Source organism: Vombatus ursinus, unplaced genomic scaffold, assembly GCF_900497805.2.
Source record: "Vombatus ursinus unplaced genomic scaffold, bare-nosed wombat genome assembly UNPS02014812.1, whole genome shotgun sequence".
Taxonomy (NCBI): Eukaryota; Metazoa; Chordata; class Mammalia; order Diprotodontia; family Vombatidae; genus Vombatus; species Vombatus ursinus.
Genome location: NW_020954590.1, coordinates 3,934,663 through 3,958,127, shown reverse-complemented (window position 1 = coordinate 3,958,127; position 23,465 = coordinate 3,934,663). Strand labels below are relative to the sequence as shown.

Below are 23,465 nucleotides of genomic sequence, written 5' to 3'. Positions count from 1 at the left end.
CTGCTGGTCAAACCAGAATTCTTCGCTTAATTGGTAACTGGGATTGATATGTTGCTGTATTATATATACACTTTAGTTCTAGATGTAATTTAAATCACCAGTTAGAACTTGGCTATGAAGTGCATTGAAGAGAGACTTCAATGCTGTAAATCTTGCCTTTCTCCGTGATACTTTTTCATCTTCTTGAGAAGTTATAAATTTTAAGTAAATGATTTCTTTTGAAAGGACCACTGACCTCAGTTGACCTAGGTGGGTATTCATGTACTGTAAGTTTGACTTTAAGAAGAAAAGAAATAGTTGTGGCAAAATGGGCACAGTGTAAGTAAAGTAAACATCACCTTTCAAAATAGTGCCTAATATACTTTTCTGATTGTTCTGAAACTGTTTGAAGCTTAGGTCAAACACTGGATGTATTTTCCAGGCATCATTACAGAAAAGCATATGGATTGAACAAAAATAAGCCTGTGCACTAAATGCTTATTTTTAAAATCATATAATTAAGTGCTCATGTTGTCTATCAGCTGCTTCAGTTGAAGAGTATAGTCTCTGAGTGACTACATTAAGCTCACCTGAATTTCATGTTAAATTCTACTTAATGAAATCCAAGGTGTTTATTCATCAATTATTTTAATAACTATCTTGGATTTTGTGTGCATTTTTTCTATAGTTCATGTTTTTGCATAATGCAATAGCTATTCTGTGCTTCTTAACTGTAGTGGATAGAGTTGAACTTGGAGTTACAGAGATTTGAGTTCAAATCACATTTTTAGTAACTGTATTCCTAAGCTAGTCACTTAATGTTTCCAATAATAAACATCAATGTGAGGGAAAAAACACAAGTGCGCTGGATTCACCATAAGTTGGACTGATTTATTTCTGTTCAGTTACACGGGGTTCAGAAGTTAGGCAAAGCTCATAATGATGGTTTAATGGCTGATTATGCATTCATTTAGCTAATTTCAAACATAACTACATCCATCCTCATTGTGTTCATTTCAAATAACTCGTGGTCAGAAAACCAGCAATCATTCAAGAATATGATCAACAACTTGTTTATACAGTCATCCCAATCATAGTTATGTTTTCCCCCCAAAATAACAGACAAAATAATAAGCACCTCTATTTTTCACATGCCAGAGTCTACAGAGCAGGCCAGACAAGTCTCCCTGATTCTGTGATATTCAACACATCACACAGCAGCAGACCATTGTTACATTCTGCACCTTGCTGGAAAAATGCAAAGGAAAAAGCCAAAATATGCCCAGTTTCCCTACACTGCCTTTATAGACCACCTTAGTACTTAGACTCTTTAGACCCAGAACTACAATGAAGTGGAACATTCTCATTTCATAATAATGTTATAACCCTAAGGCATAAAAAGTTGTATCCACCTTGTCAACTTGTTATACATTCTGACATCCTCAGATGTCAAACTCAGGATTCAAACACCCAGGCCAGTTTTGGTTCCTGGGTGAGTTCTATTTCATTTAGACTTCATTGCCTTTTGTGTTTGACAAAAGAGGAAAATCAGACTTTAATGGTGGCTTGTGTTCTTTAACTTGTGTTCTGTATTCTTCATTGGTAATAGATGCGGTGTAAAGTACTTAAGTCTCTCCTTAAAGAACATGGAAAGAATAAGAATGTTATTCTTACAGCTCAGTTCAATGACTTTTACAAGTCATTACTTGTAAAATTTGACTTGTAAAAGTCAAAACTTGTTTAAAAAGTGCCTATATTGGTAGGCACTGGGTGAGCTATCACAGAGCTGGGAGTGATTTCTGTGATCATTTAGTCTCATCTCTGTTCAACTAAACAAGTAGTCATCTAATTTCTTGTTAAAGACCACCAGGAATAAGGAATTTGGTACCTCCTGAAGTCATCCGCCCTACAGTTGTTTGGGTCTTTTTCTGAGTCATTCTTCCTCAGATCTAGTAGAAATCTACAGCACTGCAATTTCCGTGCATTGTTGTTTTTTTCTGTATACAAGATCAAGAAGAATAAGTCTGGTTCATCTTCCAGTTGCTAGTGATTGACTGACTTAAATACAGCTATCCGTTTTTTACTTTACTAAGTCTTCTTTTCTCCAGGCTAATGGTCCTATTTCCTTCAGCTGATTCTTAAATGGCATGGCCTCAAGTCCTCTCACTCTCTTGATCACTGACTGGAAGTGCGTTAGTTTGTCAAAGTCCTTCATAAATTGTGACACTTTGGCCTGAAAACAAGACACCAAATATGGTCTCACTAAAGCTGAATGCAAAAGCATCATTACTTCCCTTTTTCAGGAAACTATGTTTATATTAATTCAGTTTAAGATTGAATTATCTCTTTTGACTACAGTGACTAGTTTAGGTTTTCATTTCATCAAAAACCATAGGCCTTTTACATATGAAGTATTATCTAGTCCCCTCACAAACACATACAAATACTTATACAGTTAATTTTTGGAACCCAAGTGTAAGAATATTCATTTGTCCCTTTAAAATTACATCTTAAGGGGGTGGAGCCAAGATGGCAGAGTACAAGCAGTGATTTGTCTGAACTCTCCCCCAAATACCTGTAAAAAATGGCTGTAAACAAATTCTAGAGCATCAGAACCCACAGAAAGACAGAGTTAAACAAATTTCCAGCCCAAGACAACCTGGATGGTTTACTGGAAAGGTCTATTGTGCCAGGCTGGGAGGGGAGCTTGGGCACACAAGCAAAGACCAGGCCTCAGACAACCTGGAGCAGGCCTCAGAGGACTGAATCACAGGCAACTGTAGCAATTTCCAGACTTCTCAACCCACAAACTTCAAAGACAACTTAGCAGGTCAGTAGGAAAAGTCTGTGACCGCAGTGAAAGAGAAGCTCAGTCCCAACTCCAGTATCGGTACAGCCCCGGAGCAGCAGCTGCTTCTGGAGCTCTAGGCCCATGGACGGAGGAGAGATCAGGTGGCTGACAAGGGGGGGATTGCAGGGATCTCTTTGCTGTTGCTGAGAAAGGATTCTTTTGCTCTGCCCATGCTTGGATCTGGGTTGCAATTCTGGGTGGCGGTCCTGGGGTGAGGAAGAGCACTGGCATGGTGGAGCTTATGGTGGCAGTGGAGAGGGAATCCTCCTCACATTTCCAAGGCAGAAAAGAATGTTTGTGGTCACTCATAGACCAGAGCCCGGGCCATGAAAGGAGTAAACACCTTGCCCTTGATCATACCCCCTTGGAAGAACTGAAAACTTATAGGTCCCTAGAAGTATCTCTGAAAACCGCTGCACAAAACCCCCAATGCTTGGGACAGTACATTCTCCACATTGGAAGCAGACTTCTACCTTAACAAAGAGTTTAAAACTCAAGTAATTGGTTAGGATCATGAGCAAACAGCACCAAAAAAAGTCAGACCATAGAATCTTACTTTGGTGACAAAGAAGATCAAAACATACAACCAGTAGAAGACAACAAAGTCAAAGCTCCTACATCCAAAGCCTCCAAGAAAAATATGAATCAGTCCCAGGCCATGGAAGAGCTCAAAACGGATTTTGAGAAGCAAGTAAGAGAAGTAGAGGAAAAACTGGGAAGAGAAATGAGAGTGATGCAAGAAAATCATGAAAAACAAGTCAGCAGCTTGCTAAAGGAGATCCAAAAAAATACTGAAGAAAATAACACCTTCAAAAATAGACTAACTCAAATGGCAAAAGAGGTCCAAAAAGCTAATAAGGAGAAGAATGCCTTAAAAAGCAGAATTGGCCAAATGGAAAAGGAAGTCCAAAAGCTCACTGAAGAAAATACTTATTTAAAAATTAGAATGGAGCAAGTGGAAGCTAGTGACTTTATGAGATATCAAGAAATTGTAAAACAAAACCAAAAGAATGAAAAAAAAATAGAAGACAATGAGAAATATCTCATTGGAAAAACAACTCATCTGGAAAATAGATCCCATAGAGAGAATTTAATGATCAAAAAAAGAGCCTAGACATTATCTTTCAAGAAATTATCAAGGAAAACTGCCCTGATATTCTAGAACCAGAGGGTAAAATAAAAATTGAAAAAAATCTACTAATCACCTCCTGAAAGAGATCCCCAAAGGAAAACTCCTAGGAATAGTATAGCCAAATTCCGTAGTTCCCAGGGTCAAGGAAAAATATTGCAAGCAGCCAGAAAGAAACAATTCAAATATTGTGGAAACACAATCAGGATAACACAAGATTTAGCAGCTTCTACATTAAGGGACTGGAGAACTTGGAATATAATATTCCAGAGGTCAAAGGAGATAGGATTACAACCAAGAATAACCTACTCAGCAAAACTAAGTATAATCCTGCAGGGGGAAAAAAATTGACATTCAGTGAAATAGAGGACTTTCAAGCATTCTTGATGAAAAGACCAGAGCTGAATAGAAAATTCGACTTTCAAGTACAAGACTCAAGTGGAACATGAAGAGGTAAACAGGAAAAAGAAATCTTAAGGGATTTATTAAGGTTGAACTGTTTACATTCCTACGAGGAACAATGATATTTGTAACTAATGAGACCTTTGTCAGTATTAGGGTAGTTGGTAGTTGGAGGGGAAAAAATTAGATAGATGGATAGATAGATAGATAGATAGATAGATAGATAGATAGATAGATAGATAGATAGAGGGCACAGGGTGAGTTGAAGATGAAGGGGTGATATCTGGAGAATAAAATTAAGGGGTGAGAGAGGATTATACTGAGAGAAGGAGAAAGGGAGAGGTAGAATGGGGTAAATTATGTCACATAAAACAGACAAGAAAAGTGTTTTACAGTGGAGGGAAGTGGAGGAAGGTGAGAGGGAATGAGTGAATATTATTCTCATAGGATTTGACTTAAGGAGGGAATAACATACACACTCAGTTGGGTATGGAAAGCTATCTTACCCTACAGGAAAATAGGAGGAAAGGCAGCGGGGGGGGGGGAATGATAGAGGGGAGGGCAGATTAGAGGAGGGGTAATCAGAAGCAAACACTTCTGAAGAGGGACCGGGTCAAAGATAGAATACAATAAACGGGGCAGGATAGGATGAAGGGAAATATAGTTAGTTTTTCACAACATGACTACTATGGAAGTGTTCTGAATGACTACACATGTATAACCTGTATCAAGTTGCTTGCCTTCTCAATGAGGGTGGATGGGAAGGGAGGGAGAGAGAAAATTTGGAACCCAAAGTTTTAAAAACAAATGTTAAAAAGTGTTTTCATATGCAACTGGGAAATAAGATATGCAGGTAATGGGGTATAGAAATCTATCTGGCCCTACAAGAAAATAGAAGTGGAAGGGGATAAGAGAAGTGGGGGAGACAGAAGGGAGGGCAGACTAAGGAAAGGGGTATTCAGAATGCATGCCATCTTGGGGTGGGGGGAGAGACGAGATGGAGAGAAAGTTTGAAACTCACAATCTTTTGGAAGTAAATGTTGAAAACTAAAAATAAATAAATTAATAAAAAATAAATAAAATAAAATTATATCTTATTAGATTAGGCTGATCTTTCTAACCTGTTTTCATCTAGCTTAATAGTTTTCCAGAATATAAAAATTTTTATAATACTCACTTTCATGAATAATTAGCAAATCCATTATTTTATACGAATTGTCATTACTTGACATTTTGGTTAGCATATATTCCTTCACTTAATTATTGCAAATTCTTAAGATTGATCATATTCATTTAGAATGGGCACAGCAGCTGGGCTAAAGTTTGCCAGATACCATCAATGAAGACAATATTTGTTATGCAGAGTAATAGTATAAATAAAAAGGTAAGGTTGGCAGAGGTTGTTAAACAATTTAAAATAACTATTGTCATGCACATTAGTCTTTACTTATTGAGAGTTTGGTGTCTTATCACAAGCATTCTCTTATTCAGAAGAATGTAATATCCACAGATTAAGATTTCATTTCATATTTCCTTCTTCATTTAATTCAGAAAAACATTTTATAAGACTGGGTCTAATACTACTACATACATAGAATGTGAACATTTTGGCCTGCTCTCTATTTTCTGTTTTTTAGTTTCCTTTAATAAAAAATTGCCCTAAACACCTTAGTGACTTCTTTTTTAAAAATTGTGTGTAATTAAGTCTCTTGTCAAAAGGTCTTTGACAGTTTAAATAAATTATATCCTCTGTTTTCCTCTTTATTTACTGCTTTGATGATTCCTCAGAGAAGTACAATAAATTAGGTTTAATTTTACTTTACAGAATTCAGGTCATATTTGCCTAAGTATTCAGAAATTCTTGCCCATATGATAAATTCCACTCACCTGTTCAGTATGAACTCAATAGTCTGTAGTTTCCAGGTTTCCTCTTAAACCTCTTTGTACAAATAAGAGTAGCAAAGAAACCCTGCCAGTACTGTGACCCAGTAGCTGTTAAATCACAGGTTCCCAAAATGGGTGATACCACCCTCTGGAGGTGTTGGAAGGATCCGGAGGGGCAGTAGTAGCTCAAGTGTAATTGAGGGGCATTGAATAAAAATAAGGGGTTGGTAGAAGGAAAGAAGAGAAGAGAAGAAAATTTTGAAAAACTGTTCGTACATGTTACATCTGTTATGTAACAGACTTAAAGTCATAGTGATTACATTATTTTCCAAATAAACATACAAAATACAAGTTATAACCAATCAATGGTCAAGTCTGCTGATAGGTCTTAACAAGAAAGTGTTGGCAGGCAAGCCTGTCATGCATTGTCGGGAAGTCCAGCATGCATCAGCAGGAATATGTGCATGTAATAATTTCATTATAGCATGATACTACATGGTTACATGATGCAATATTGGGTCATCAAAATTTCAGTGCAGGAAAATACCCACAAATTTACAATGTTATTTAATTTAAGATGCATAGTTTTTTAAAACAAATATTGATATTTTTTTGAAATGATGCAAATTTCAAAAAAAAAAAGTTAAAGTGTTAAAGAAAGTAGATTTTCAGGGGGGCGCTGGGTAATTTTTTTTTTGAAAAGGGGGAAGTAGGCCAAATAAGTTTGAGAACCTCTGTATTAAATGATAGGCATTTGTTTAAGGTAGCAGTTCTACATGTTTTCATTCAAGTTCTATCCAGTGAATGTCATTGGGTTTTGGTATGTTATCTACATCTCTTTCATCAATTAAGTAGATCCTTTATATTTAGCACTCTTGGATCTAGCACATTCAACCTCAGTACCAAAAGGTAACTTGGGAGTTGAAATTCTTTTCTTTGTTAGCTCTCTTTTTCTCCTGTTAGTGTAACTCTGGGTTACTTGAATGCTTATGATGTAAGCATTTGCTACAGCTACTTTTACCACTCCATATATGGCTTACAAGAGGGAGCAGCCTACTATGCGCTTAGATCACAACTCAGTTTTGTTGATGCTTAGAAGGATTTGTACACCCTCTGCCATTTTATATACCTGTGCCTGCTCACCTTCCTCTCTACCTATACCATTTGTCCCATTAGTCCCAGCCATATCTCTTTAAGATCAAATTTCTTTGCCTTACAGTTCCAAGACAGAAAAGAGTGCTCATAGACCAGAGCACAGGCCAGGAAAGGAGTAAACACCTCACCCTTGATCATAGCACCTTGGAAGAACTGAAAATTTACAGGTCCCTAGAAGTGTCTCTGAAAACAGCTGCACAAAACTCCTGAAGCATGGGACAGTACATTCTCCACACTGGAAGCAGACCCCTACCTTAACAAAGAGTTTATAACTCAAGTAATTGGCTAAGATCATGACCAAGCAGCACAGAAAGAGTTAGACTATATTATTTTACTTTGGTGACGAAGAAGATCAAAACATACAACCAGAAGAAGACAATGAAGTCAAAGCTCTTACATCCAAAGCCTCCAAGAAAAATATGAATTGGTACCAGGTCATGGAAGAGCTCAAAAAGAATTTTGAGAAGCAAGTAAGAGAAGTAGAGGAAAAACTGAGAGTGATGATAAAGGGGACCTAAAAAAATACTGAAGAAAATAACACCTTAAAAAATAGCCTAACCCAAATGGCAAAAGAGGTCCAAAAAGCCAATGAGGAAAAGAATGCCCTAAAAAGCAAAATTGGCATAATGTAAAAGGAAGTCCAAAAACTTACTGAAGAAAATACTTCCTTAAAAATTAGAATGGAGGAATTGGAAGCTAGTGACAATTTGAGAAATCAAGGCACTGTAACACTAATCCAAAGGAATGAAAAAATAGAAGAGAATGTGAAATATCTCATTGTTAAAACAACTGACCTAGAAAATAGATTCAGGAGAGAAAACTTAAAAATTATTGGACTGTCTGAAAGCCATGATCAAAAAAAGAGCCTAGACATCATCTTTCAAGAAATTATCAAGGAAAATTGTCCTGATATTTTAGAATCAGAGGGCACAATAGAAATGGAAAGAATCCACCAATCACCCCCTGAAAGAGATCCCCAAAGGAAAACTCCTAGGAATGTTGTAGCCAGATTCCAGAGTTCCCAGGTCAAGGAGAAGCAGCCAGAAGGAAACAATTCAAGTATTGTGGTAACACAATCAGGATAACACAAGATTTAGCAGCTTCTACATTAAGGGTCTGGAGGGCATGGAGTATAATATTCTGGAGGGCAAAGAAGATAGGACTACAACCTAGAATCACCTACCCAGCAAAACTGAGTATAATCCTTCAGGGTAAAAAATGGTCATTCAATGAAATAAGGGACTTTCAAGCATTCCTGTGGAAAAGACCAGAGCTAAATAGAAAATTTGACCTTCAAATACAAGACTCAAGTGAAACATGGAAGAGGTAAACAGGAAAGAGAAATCATAGGAGACTTATTAAGGTTGAACTGTTTACATTCTTGCAGGGAAAGATGATATTTGTAACTCATGAGTCCTTTGTCAGTATTAGGGTAGTGGGAGGGAAAAAATTATATGTATGTATAGATAGAGAGATAGAGGGCACAGGATGAGTTGAAGATGAAGGGGTGATATCTGGAAAATAAAATTAAGAGATGAGAGAGGATTATACTGGGAGAAGGAGAAAGGGAGATATAGAATGGGGTAAAATATCTCACATGAAACAGACAAGAAAAGGCTTTTACAGTGAAGGGGAAATGGGGGAAGGTGAGAGGGAATGAGTGAATCTTATTCTCATAGGATTTGGCTTAAGGATGGAATAACATACACAATGGGTTATGGAAATCTATTTTACCCTACAGGAAAATAAGGGGGGAAGGGGATAAGAGAGCAGGGAGTTGATAGAGGGGAGGGCAGATTGGGGGAGGGGATAATCAAAAGCAAACACTTCTGAGGAGGGACAGGGTCAAAAGAGAGAATAGAATAAATGGAGGGTAAGATAGGATGAAGGGAAAAATACTTACTTTTTCATAACAGGACTACTATGAAAGTGTTTTGCATGACTGCACATCTATAACCTGTATTGAGATGCTTGCCTTTTCAATGAGGGTGGGTGGGGAGGGAGGAAGGGAGAAAATTTGTAACCCAAAGTTTTAAAAACACATGTTAAAAATAAAAAAAAAATTTTTAAAAATCAAATTCCTTTGCCAAAATGTAATTTTCAGTCAATTAGTAAACTCTGCTTATCTACATAATTCTAGTCCCCATAAGTACAATTCAAATTAAACTTCCCCTAAAATGTATAGTTCTCATCTGGTTGGTGGCTACTATTTATGTCTTACCTTTGATATAGTTCCTAATTGAAAATTCTTAAGTGCTAAGCAGAGGCTCAGGTCACATCTCAAAAAAGCATCAAATGAAAAGCCTGAGGTTTGAATCCTGACTCTATTGCTGGGTGTACCTTGTAAAATCTGGCAAGTTACTTAATATTACCAAGTGTCAGTTTCCTCATCTATAAAATTGGCAATTGGATTGTATAACCTCTGTTGTCTCTGTCAGTTCTATAGCGATGATCTTTTAATCTATCCTAGTGGCCTCAGCAAGCCCAAGCCAGATGATTCATTAAAACCTTTTTGCTATAGACTTTTTATTATTGAGGAAATTTTTTTCACTGTCATCATGGAATGTTTGTTTCCATTGTTTCTCTACTTGAGTTCTTCCATTTCGTATATTTAAAGAAACTCTTATTATTGGCTTTTCGTTATTTCAGTCAAATCATGCCACCAGTTAGTCTCAACAAGTGAGGTGTTCATTGTTTATATGTTTCAGTAGTTACAAATGTAAAGTTCCAGTGCTTTAAGGATATATGATTGCAATGATGTGAGAGTTCTCTCCATATCTTAGTAGACAGCTTCATTAGCTGCTTTGCCATCCTTCCCCCAAACCCAAAAATTCATCTCATGGTGGCCAGTGTCTGAGCATTGAACATTAGGCTGATGCAAAGAGAACAAACCTGTAGTTCATTTCTAGTACTTATACTTTCTAGCCTCATAGAAATTGACAGAATTCTCACTCTTAGCATAGCCTTCAAAAATGTAATTCTTTTTACGTCCTGATGAAGAATTAGAAGGCACGAGAATGGAAGGACAAACCTTTAATACATGAGGATTCTTTCTGAAGATTCAGAAACTATTAAAAACTGTTTAGAAAGCCTCTAGTTTAGGATATGTAGATAAATTTATTGATTTTTTTGCTTGCTTTATCTGTACTACAAAGTTACAAGTCAAATATCCATTCAACTTTTTATTTTTAGATGACTTTGTTATTATGATGACCCTATTATTGGTTCCCATGTATTTTTCCCCTAGAATGTTAGAGATTCCAGGGATCTGAGAGAGTATCCATGTTAAAGAAAAGGTAGGATAAGATTTTTGACTAAAGAAGAAGGTAACTTCATTTAATAGAAATAGTATGTGTGAGAGTCTGTATATATCAGTGTAATTAAAATGTGTTTGACTCAATCCCCAAGCAACTTTCACTATGGTTATAAAAATCATTTTTTAAAAAAAGGATAGTGGAGTTAATATACTAGGGTAATAATTCTATAAAGATAATCAAAAATTATTTTAAAGACTTGTTATCTAAGTTGTGAGGGACACAGTTATAATTTACATGAGATATAAAGATTTTATGAGCCCAGAGCTACAAATAAAAATGCTACTTAGGATGGTGTGTGTGTGTCTGTTAGTCTTAATGAGAAGCAGCAATTTGGTTTGGCCCATGCTTTAGTGGTCCCGTCTGTAATCATCCCATGATCCTCTTCCAGATAACAGGTGAAGAGAAATGGCCTGCTTCTGATACAGGAAACAAACCAAAAAGTCATAAAAAGAAAAAGAAGGACCCTAACGAGCCTGAGAAGCCTGTATCATCCTATGCATTATTCTCCCGAGATACCCAGGCAGTCATCAAAGGCCAAAATCCAAATGCTACTTTTGGTGAGGTCTCTAAAATTGTAGCCTCAGTGTGGGAAGGTTTAGGAGAGGAGCAAAAACAGGTAAGAAGTGTTACAAAAGGAAGTGGGCATTAATTTGATTGTAGAAATTGGGTAAGCTGCAAAGAAATTGCTTCTAAGTGCTTTGAATGGCTTTTTCATTGGCTGGAATGAATGAGAGAAAATGGGCTACATCAGAATCACATGTTAGGAGACGTTCATATAATTTTATACCATTTTATTGCACTACTATATGTTACTTTCTTTGTTTCAAGGTATACATAGTACAATTACTTTTGAAAGGGACTTTATATGCCTTAGCCAGAATTATATCACTCCTTAGAGTTGCTGGTGTGATCATAAAGACTAAAAAATCCTCAGGGTGTTTTGAAAACTGTCCTTACCTCTCTTTAGCACTTACTGTTTGCTTATTTGTCATCAAAACCCAGCTTTGCTATTTGCTGAATTAACCTCAAGCTTAAGCTCTTCTACTATCACCCGCTCTCTAAAGACCACTCAGGTATGTTACCCAAACCCTTCTAGAACGTAGTCCACATTGGGTTAAGTGTGCAGTTTGTTTCATCATTTAATGCATCCCCTGGTATCACTGAATACTAGAGGGGAAGACCAAATGGGAAACTGCTTCTCAGTCATGTCCTGAGGTGTTTCAGGAGTCCTTAGGGAATAGTAGGGAATTAATTAGTGAGGTGGTCCTTGGAGTTACTCCCATCCCTTGACTGTGACCCAGTTTTGCCCCTTTTTCTAAACCTTGAACACGTTTACCATGGTCCTTCAACGACCAGACAAATTGGCATTCTTATTTAAACAATACAGCAGCTAACAAGAGATTTATTTACAATGAAGGGGGAATACACTGGCCATTGAAATGCTTAAAAATCTGCACCTTCATGATTTGGGGAATATGAACATCCCCTTAATGATGAGTTACTCTTACATTTGGTGCCTTTCCTCTTAGTTGACTTATAGACCACCACATTTTTTTCATCAGGTTCCTGAAATCATGTCAGAAGAAACAGAGAATTTGTGCCTGCTGCCTCCCTTAGAGTCTCGAAATGCCCATGTATTGTGAAAATTAACTCATTTGTGGAAACTGCTGCTGAGGTCACCCAGAGAACCTCCCCTACCTGCCCTCTTTTGTGTTTTAGAGAAATAGGGGCTGCAAATGTTGATATAGCCACCCTGAGAGATATCCAGTCCAAAGGGGTCCCTTTGATGGAAAAATAGAGAATTGTGTCTCTAAGTCATAAGCTGCCATAGAGTTCTATTAAAGGAGAGGAAAATACCCTGTAAGACAAACTTTCCAAGCATGTTACTTAAGCCAAGTTCAGAGGCAATGCAGACATTGCTTAAAGAAGAAATAATTGAATAAGTTAAATACATGTGTGTCCCTACATTCTCCAAAATATTGCTCTGATTTCTGACTAAATTTCTATCTTCCTGGGCAGTATTCAAAAATCAGGATTGTTATAGACCAATAATGTACAGAGTGTCCTCACATCGCTTCCTTAGGATATTCTTCTGTGGTATTGATGTATATAATAAAATAATGGTGCAGTAAATAGAATGCTGCACTTTGAGACAGGGAGTCTTCAGTTCAAATCCCATCTGACACTTCGCCATGGGCGAGATACTTAGCCTCTCTAAGCCTCAGTTTCCTCAGCTGTAAAATTAAGAAGTTGGACTTGAGATGGCCTCTAAGGTTTCTTCCAACTGTAAATGTGTGATCTTATGTTTCTGTCAGGAACTAGTCACTTTGCAATTTAAAACACAAACTGAAAAAACTTGAACTTTAGCTAATTTTCCTCTTTCTAATAGCAGCATCATTTTCAATTTTGGCAGGGCTTTTTTTTTCTTTTCTATTTTTGGAGTGGGAAGAGGAGGAAAAGGGATGCCAGGTGGCCTACAGGAGGTCATTTTTCCCTAAGACGTTCATAAACAAAAAGACTTTCAATTATCATGTTCTAATTCTACTTTTATATTTGAAATAAACCATAGCAACACTGCCTTTAAGAAGGAAGGTAAGCCTTCCCAATGTAGACATTCATTAAACAATAAAGACACAGAAGCAGTGTTAGAGGCCTCTTCATAAACCCATCACAGAGTCCTAGATAGAGAGCTAGAAAGGCTCTGCATGGTTTTCATACATGTATGATTACATGGCTTGCTCCACATTGTTTCTTGCATTTACTTTCTGATTCATTTATAAGTTACATATAATTAGACTGCCTTTTGTCTGTATCTTACTAGAGCTTGCTTTGGAGCATCCAGCTTATGAATCATAATTGAACCCTTGTGTTACTTAGATGGCACAACACATTAGGTATTGTGAAGCAAAAGCCTTTCAGAGTCCAGTTGGAGTGCTGCATGGGGGAAGGAAACAGATAGGAGAAATGGGATTTCTTATGCTTATTATTCTATTTTAGAAAAGCATCCTAAGACATGAATACGGAGACAAGGGATTAGCAGAAACTCTAAAGCCTACCTCCAAATGAAGAGGGTTTCATTCAGTTTCAGAAGCCGAGATCTTTGCCAGTAATAGTTTTATTGTTAAGCCCTTTTCCAAAGCCTCAGCCTCACCTTTTAATCTTATTCAAATGCACTTTCCTTCCTGGCCCCAAAAAGAACCTGGCTTCAGTTTGTCAGCCGGTCCCAGGAAAACCTTAAAGTTTTAGAAACTGCCTTATTTCCCTTTGAAAGCTCTCTTTATCACCCTTTGAAAGCAAACTTCCCCCCCTCTTGCAGTTCCCTTCATTATCTGTTCTCATTGTCTGTTCAAATCTCTCAGACATTCCAAATGGAAATTCCCACCTGGACCCTTATTATCTTTAACACCTCCCCCTTTAACTGGCCTCTCATTCCATTGTTTTGCCTTTCTGGCCATTTCTCACCCTTAATCCTAGGTAGGTGCCATGAGGTCCAGGACCCAGGAATTCTGTTCACCCCAGCTTGCTGGCCACTCCCATCCAGATCTCCCTAGGCCCTGCCTCCCCTCACCCCAAAGTACTTGGCCACTCCTAGATCCCTCCCACAGTCTTTCTGTACTTAAGATTCACCTTTGCCCCCATTCTGGGCTGAGAACCTCTCACACCTAGAGGCTGAGACTCTCAAGCCCACTCATCCTCACAGGCATGACCTGGCCTATATGTGATTTATCTTTAATAAACTTTTTGTCTGGCTAAAAGAAGATCTGGGTTGAATTCTTTCAGGCAGATCTGCGCTGCGATCTGGGGCTTTTTCCCAGCACCCCAAAACCTCCCGTGATCTTGGGGTGCCTCTGTGCATCTAGGAGCACCCTAAAACCCCCCACCTCTTCACAAATAGGAAGCTGTTTTTATGTTACTGCCTACTTCCCAACACTGTTAGGGGAGGAAAGTGCTTGTTAAACTTTAAAGGACCAGGGAAGTGAGAAGTCTTACAACAGGCACCTTGGCATTGTTTTTATTTATTTATCTCCATTAAAATGGTCCAGTGCTCCCTTTTCCACCTGGCAAAGGGACTTGCTTAAGCAGGGATGGTGAGATTTGCCTGAGGAGAAATTAAAAGGAACAATGACTCTCTTTTCTACAACTATAGAAAACACTACAAATAGGCCCAGCCCATCTTGGGGAACAGAATGAGGCCAGGGAGATGAAACCAGCTCGTAATTCCTAGAAGCAGTATCCTGCATGTGGAAGACCAGGGCTCTCTTCACAGGAGATAGCCCTCCTGGAGCTTGAAAGAACTCCCAACAGAGTCAAGGTATTTGCCTAGTTTTTACATTTCAGCATCATGAGAATTTCAGCAAAATATCCATAAGTGTTTTTATTGGTGTATTACCACCTGTTCATTCCCTTTATGTTGACTCACTGTGCCAGCATAATGTAATATCCATGTTTCAAACTAAATTAATTCTACTTTGCCCTCTTTTAATATTCAAATTGGAGAGCATACAATACTGTTATTTATTTTTAAAGGAATTTCACTGGAGATTTTAGAGGCAGGCTGTTAAGCCCCAAAATTTAGGACAAATGTGCATGTTAGAAAACAAAGTCTCCAGATGCAATTGACATCTTACAGGTGACTGGTTCAAATGGGAGGCTAGGATTCCATGGACTATAGTTGTGCATAACTCCTGTTGTCCTGATAACCCACAACTATGAACAGCTACAAATGTAAACACAAACTGGGGAAAATGGACAAAATTATTGATAATTTATTGGGGACTTAGAAGATTACAATATTTAAGAAAAACTAGCTATTAGGGAGATAACAATTGAATGTTTTCTTGACTGTACATGAAATCATGACTAATAGAGTTGCCATGTGTTTATATCACATGTTCCTTCTTTGGGAAGTGTGGGAGGAAAAAAGAAGCCATGGAGAATGGCAGGTCTTTATTTTCAGGATCCATGGTTAGTTAAGGAGAGTCTCTCTCTCTCTCCATATATATATATATAGATATAGATATATACATATATATAGATATATAGATATATATACATATAGATATAGATATAGATATATACACACACACACATATACAGATATATACACACATACATCTATATGTATAGTACATGTGTGTATACATATATGTATATATACATGTATTTGTACATATATTGGTATATATTCTATGTTTTACACACACATAAACATACACACACACACACATATTGATTTGGGTCACTGTGACTCAAGTTCTGTACAAAGAAGGAATTCAAAGGAAAGCAGAAAGAAGAGATCAAATCTTCTGAGGGACACAAAACTACACATACACACACACACACACACACACACACACACACACACATACATGCACATATACAATTCTTCCCAAAGCTATTTGAAAAAATATAGCTATCAAATCAGAAATATCTTCATTTTAATACTTTAGAAAATGGTGCTGACTCTGGAGTGGGAACAGAATTGTGTTGAGGAGTCCAGCTGGAGGTTTTAAATGCTAATGAATTGTAAGACAATAGATAGAGCTCATTTCAGTAAGCTAGTATATTGTCTTTTTTTTTTAAAGAAGGCACCAGATGGGAAGAGTAATATAAAACAAGTTATCATTGTGATGTTGTTCTTTGCTATTTATTTTTCACTGACTAAAAACTATAGCAGGAAAAAGAGAAACTCAACTATGTCCCTTCTTTTGAAGCTAATGCTTCATTGGATTTCCAGCAATCCTTAGCATCTTTTTTAAAAAATGAAATTCCAATTAAATCTTTTATCTAAGTATTCTTGAATTCTTTTCTACTGCTTCTCTCAATATAGATCCCATGTGCACTGGCTACTGTGAAGCTCAAACTAAGCCTATTAAATAAGAGTCCCTCTGGCTTTAAAGCAGACAAGAATGGTCCAAATAGCTATAAAGGGCACTCAGGTCATTTCCAGCCAAGTCAAAGTAGCTCTTAAATGGAAAAGGAAAGTCACTTTAAATCAGAACCAGATGTAAATGTACTAAATGAACCTTAAGTTCCTAATTGGAGACACAGTAAGGCTGTAATACATTTAGCAAATTACATACAAAATGTTCTTGTTTACATTACATTAAATGGCTTTAAAGTTTTAACCAAAGAGCTAAAGAAACTTGCTATTATGCTAAAAATGAAATGGAATGCCCATTCAGAGTTTGTTATATTTGGAAGGGACAACAACCTATGTGTGTGTATGTGTGTGTAAAAGGGGAAGAGAGAGAGACAGAGAAGGAGAGAGAGAGAAACAGAAAGAGAGAGAGAGATTTGCCTTATGGTGGAAAAGGAAGATAGATTTACCTTGGGCTCTTAGGCTCCAAGCACTTGCAAACCAAGTATTTGAGTACTGTAACATATACCTTCTTTCATGCTGCATAATTCATATCTAGCAATATTAGCCATAGATGTTCAGCTCACTAGCAACACCTCAGTATTTTTTCTCAGTATTTATTTTTATGTTTGATGCCTCATGAAATTCCTGTTAATTTGTTTATATAAGAGCTGATCTGAAGCAAATGGGAAGAATTAAATTTCCAACTCATTCCTTACTGCCAATTTGTCCTCTTCCTATGGTAAGAGTGGCAAGTGTAAATAGTTAATTTGCTGCAATTATGAGCCTGTCCTGCTAAATTAGGGACAGCACTGATATGAAGAACCAGAATTATACTTATTAGGCAGCTGACATCCTCTGAGCTGACAAAATCAAATCATTGACTTATGTGGCAAATTAATAAAGGCAAACTGAGATATATGGCTCTAAGCAAAATCAGTTTATTAACAGTTATGTGTATAACTATTAACAAAGGAAGTCAAACTGGCAACCTCAGTAAAGCCACTGAACCCCAATGAGAAGGAAGGTATCCTCTTTATTGACACACAACAAAGAAAGAGTCTTGGTAGGTATGGAGAAAAAGTGGAAAGCTGTAGGGTTAGGGCCAGTACATTACAATTGGCTATATTAAAAGAGTTGGGCTGGCATTTACATGAGGCTAATCACCACTTTTCTCTGACAGTTAAAGAATGTTAATTGTTTTATGGGACCCGTTTCCATCTTGTAGTCTTTGCTAGGGATTCAAAACTACCAGACTTCCTGTCTCCTTGGAAGAAGTAGACTCCCCTAATTTTACAGGGACAGGAAAGGACTGTGATTTATCTTTTGGGGATGGTACCAAGTTAATTCATTGTGCATAAAGATAGCAAACAGATGTCCTGAAAGTATTTCAGAGCCTCCTAATATGAGAGAGAACAACTTTTCTTTTCATTGTAACTTCAGACTTGGTCAGAGGGAAAGCCTAATTCGTGAAGTCAACCCAAAAACATAGAAAGGGGACTTTAGCAGATACAGAATCCATTACAATATGAAACTGATACAGTATAGAATCAAATACATAGGAAAAATAATTTGAATTTTTCAAACTCTTGTTTGATTCTTGGGAGGCCATGCCTCCCATAAATCACTTAGTCTGATTAAAGTTACAAATCAAAGTAGAGTAATGTTTTGTAAAGCAATGATTTTAAAAACAAAAATGGTTTGGCTTAGCATCTCTGTTGGAATTCTAGCTGCTTTCTCTAATGCTGCAATGCCAGTACATGGGAATAGGCTAAAGAAATTTTATCCCCAACATTCCACTTTAATGGGACTAATTTCAGAGGGGATGTCCCCCAAACCATAAGGTTTAATCTTATAACAATTCACCCCTTGCCTTCTGAGACCACCAGTGACTGACACATTTGCAAACTACAGTAAGAGCAGTCCCTTTTCATAAGTAGGCCTTACAGACACAGTGATTCATGAAGAAACAAGAGAGAAGGGTGACCCCATTCCCAATGTCCATTTTATTAGAACTTCATATCTTAAGGCTCAGATGTCTTATGTGGTAATTTGGTTTCTGAAAACACTTTGGGCATTCTGGAATGGGTCTGATCTCAGAGAAGCTCTGAAGGGAGCTTGTAGAAGATCGATTACTCTGGTTCAGGTTACCTATGGAGATTCTTAGATATTTCTGTTAACATCGCCCAGGAACTAGACTCAATATAATTTAGTACAGCCTTTTAAATTTTACTTTTCCAAAAACTAGTTCATGTTATGAAAACCAGCTCAGACCTTATGGTTTTAATCCTGTTAACAAAAGGGTTGTAAGAAAAACATCAAATTAGGAACTTTTAGTTAATTCATTTGAAATTTCAGAGAATTTAAGTTTTTACTGCTGTTTCTATCTTTATCTAAACTCTGTACCTTGGGGGCAGCTAGGTGGCGTAGTGGATAGAGCACTGGCCCTGAAGTCAGGAGGACTTGAGTTCAAATGTGACTCAGACCTGACACTCACTAGCTGTTCGACCCTGGGCAAGTCACTTTACCCCAATTGCCTGAAAAGAAAATAAAATTAAAATAAAATAAACTCTATACCTGATGTAGATGCTGCCAACAACAGGCTGAAGGAAGAATCTTAGGAAGAATATGCAAGGATTTCACTTGTAAAATGAGCCCTTCTTGTTAAAGATTTAATATTTACCAAAGTAGACACGTAAACCAAAGTTGTGTGCTTTTCTAAATTGGCATTGACTTTATTCTCATTTAACTTTTTAAGACTAGCATTCATTTATTTCATTTTTAATTTCAAATTAAAGCCTCAGAAATGGAAAGTAGCAGTTTTACTACTTATAAGTGTCCTGTTACGTAAGTTAGCAAATTGTTCTGTTGATATATTTAAGAAATTCAAATAATGACTGAGAAATCAAAGACTGAACATCTTAAAGTATGACAGCATAAGTTAGAACTCTGAAAACCTTTTAAATTTAGTGAGTTTTTTTTAAAAACAAAAAACAAAACAAACAGAAAATACTTTTTTTGTGTAGAGGGTGACCAGTACATACATACATATGTATGTACATATATATGCACATACATACACATACATACATACACCTATATATACATATATAGGTATATGTATATCTATCTATCTAGGTATCTCTGTAAACCCAGTTTTTAGAACATGCTCAAAACTTTTATATCCCATTGAACTCATTTACATTTGACATATATAATCATTTGATCTTACTGCTTTCTCAAAATTTTCCACTCTAGCTAACCAGCTAATTCCCTTCTCAGGAGGATGAGAAACATTAGGAATCTAATCCTAAACATGAATATATCGCAGTCAGTACTCTTTGTAAGTAAAAAAATGCTTATTTAACTTCAGTTGTAACAGACAACAAAACACTTGGGATGGGCTGTGTAAATATACTAAGTACATAATCTCACATTGTATGCAGAGAGCAGTGTACATCTCAAACTAGCAGTCTATGTGTAAATTGCTTGCACTTTAGGACATGCCCCACATACAGATGTTAATCCCAAACTAAATAATAAACCTAAGTAAAATTGGATTTCTCTTTGAGGTAACACAAGATAGTCTTTAAGTTATTGTCCTCAAAGATAACTAATTGCACTGAAATTATTTTCCTTATCACCAAACAGAAGATGTTTCTGATTTTAACCTTACTAATTAATATATTTATATCTTTGTCCCACAAACTTATTCATCTTTGGCTAATTATTCCCATAACATTGAGATATTTCAAGGACCTTATCTTACACCTGACCTGTTGTTTGTCCTTCATGTTCAAAGAGGACCAAAATGACATCTTGATGGTGAGATCCACCTGCAATTGTCTGGTTGTGACTGATAATAACAGTATGAACTAAGAAGGCTCTAGCACAGGTTAGGCACAAATAATCTGTACAACCATTTGGTAGGGAAATGTCTCTAAATTTACACATCTCGGGGCAGCTAGAGGGCGCAGTAGATAGAGCTCTATTCCGGAGGATGTGAGTTCAAATGTGGCCTCAGACACATAACATTTACTAGCTGTGTGACCCTGGTTAATTCACTTAACCCCATTGCCTAGCCAAAATAAATAAATAAATAAACGTACACATCTCATGTTACTTCTGAACTACCACAATTCTGCTTTGTTCGTATAGCACAGCAACTACTTTGATGTAGACATGTCATGCTAGACAATCCTGTGCCTTTATGTTCCATGTCTCACACCTGATTGCACAGTTATTCAGAGAGAGAAAGAGTGTCCTTGTTATCGCTTATGACCACCATGGGAGTGCTGACTTCATAAAATATTCTTTTAGGAAAACATGCATTTGGCATTCAAAAAATGTGGCCAGCCCATCATAGTTGTGCTCTCTGCAGTAGAATTGTAATGCTTGGCAGTTTAGCTCAAGAAAGGATCTCAGTGTCCAGTAACTTTACCTGTTAGGTGATCTTCAGAATCTTCCTAAGACAATTCAAATGGAAGTGGTTTGATTTTCTGGCCTGGCCTTGGTAGATTTTTTTGATTTCACAGGCATACAACAGTGAGGTCAACACAATGGCTCTGCAGACCTTCAGTTCGGTAGGCAGTCTTTTCTTTCCCACACTTTGTTTTAGAGCCTCTAAATACAGAGCTGGCTCTGGCAATGTGTGCATCAACCTTATCAGCTAAGTTTACATCCCAGAAAAGTATACTGCCAAGATAGGTGAACTTATCCACATCCCTCGGTATTTCTCCACTTGCTGTAAGCAATTATTCCATATATGGATGGCACAGTGCTGGCTGGTGGACAACCTGTATTTTCTTTGTGTTAATTGTCAGGCCAAAATTAGCACAAGTGGCAGAGAATTGATGAATACTTTGTCCATCTCAGCCTCAGGGGCTAGACTGAGTGCACAGTCACGTGCACTCTCCACTTTAGTCATCACTTATGTCCTTCTTAAGTTAAATAATTTACTGTCAGTGCAGTAGCTTACTTTGATACTGTTTTTGTCCTCATTGAAGGTGTCTGACAACATAGCCAAAAATACCAAACCATTGAAACAAAATGTTCACATTTACGTATTCTGCCAGGGAAGTTTTCATTTGCTTGGGGTAGATACCCTAACTTACTGACAGGTTTGAGGTCTGTCAGTTAACCTCCAACTGGGTTAGCCCATTTGCTAAGATGGTTTTACTGGGGTTCGGCTGTTGTGCATGCTATAGCTTCTTGGAGCCACAGGTGAGAGCTGGGTGTCAGGTGGACACAAAGGGTGGATGAGTAGCCTTGAAAAGGGCTTAGCAGCCCTCACACCAGAGGTACTAGTCCTCCTTGAATACCCCATATAATACCCTATTAAACTATTAATAGGTAGATGACAGGTTCAAAAACTCATTTACTTACTTTTATAAGATATGAAATCTTACTACAAATTTAGCTTAAAAAATAGTGGGATCTTTCATAATTGCATCCTATTATATTAACTCAGAGGTGTTGGGGTCTTGGTATAAGAAGATTCATTATATTAAAAAAAATTACAGCTTTACCTGCACTGGTTAAAGACATTTGTTGTGAAAGAAATAAGCAGGGACATGATTCTAACTGCATCAAAACTGGTCCTCCAAGCTTAAGCCTAAGTCCTTTGTGTTCAAAGAGGACCAAAATGACATCGTGATGGGATCTACAGTTGTCTGACTGTGACTGATAATAACAATATGAACTAGGAAGGCTCTACCACAGGGTAGGCACAAACACAGGTATAATAGGATAAAGCAGCCTTAGTTTTGTTTGTTTTCAGGTAAGAGTTGGATTTTACTCTTTGGAACAGCCAGTCATTCACAGGTCACTTAGCCAGGCTTAGGTTCCTGTTCAAATGTAAATAACACAGTGGGGAAACTGAGTCAAGAGGCTCCTACCTTAGGCGACACCAAAGTTCTCTTCTCAACCTTTGCTGGGCACAGACATCTATCAGACTGGACTCCCTTGGAAGAGCTAGTGGCATTTCCTTTGAATGGTAGATTACTGACTTAATGATTATGCAGAATTTTATACTTGAATTCAAAACTCAGAGCAAACCAGATTACAATCCCATGAGATTTCACCTCAAATACCAAAATTTCACTAATCATACCTTACATACAGTTATTAATACTCTTATGTTGTTGCAATAAATTAGCAATTAACATTTACCAGACCTTACAACTACCTCAAAAATTACATTCAACATCTTTTTCTTCTTCTTATCCCCTATTTTAAACTCATTCTGGTATCAAAATTAATTATTAGAAATGAAAATCATTACATTATGGAATTTTACATAGATGAATATATGATTATATAGTGAATATATGATCATTCATTTTAAAAAAAGAAAGAAAGAAAAACACTGGCTAATTACTTTAAATCTCCAAACTGATAACTATCTCTTAAGGTATTGCATATTAATCCCTTAAGCAAAATTAAGTATCTAATACTGGTGTCTGTTAAGACTAAGTTAGTTTCAAGATGTATCTTCAGCATATACTATTCCAGGTCTAACTTCATAATTTTCATAATCACAAGTCATCACATAAATCACTGCTATACTGTAAACAACCTTATAAATCCTCTCCCCTTTATCAAGGAGTATTTGTAATGCAAGAAGGGAATCTAATTTTCTCAGTAAACCAATTCACAAGTTCTTTAACAGGGCAGATACAATTTTATGACCTTGCTCAAGCAGAGGGTCCCAAGAAACTTGGCAAGTTTACAAATAAGGAGTTTTTTATAAGGTCTCTTTCCCTCTCTGTTTTCCTTTTCCACAACATAACTAATTATCATTTTTCCTTTTTAAAATGTACCAAATGTTTCATAGGTTTTAACATCGTGACAATAGTGTCCTATAAGTTAATTAATAATTTCATAGTA

At 37.0% G+C, this 23,465-nt stretch overlaps 1 protein-coding gene across 1 annotated transcript in view; it reads left to right on the top strand.

Annotated features, from left to right (window-relative positions):
- LOC114053817 (thymocyte selection-associated high mobility group box protein TOX-like) overlaps positions 1 to 23,465 on the top strand; it is a 60,724-nt gene that overhangs the window by 4,124 nt on the left and 33,135 nt on the right. The window contains 1 exon segment of the mRNA XM_027876946.1: positions 11,106 to 11,333. Coding sequence (XP_027732747.1) covers positions 11,106 to 11,333 — 228 coding nt within the window.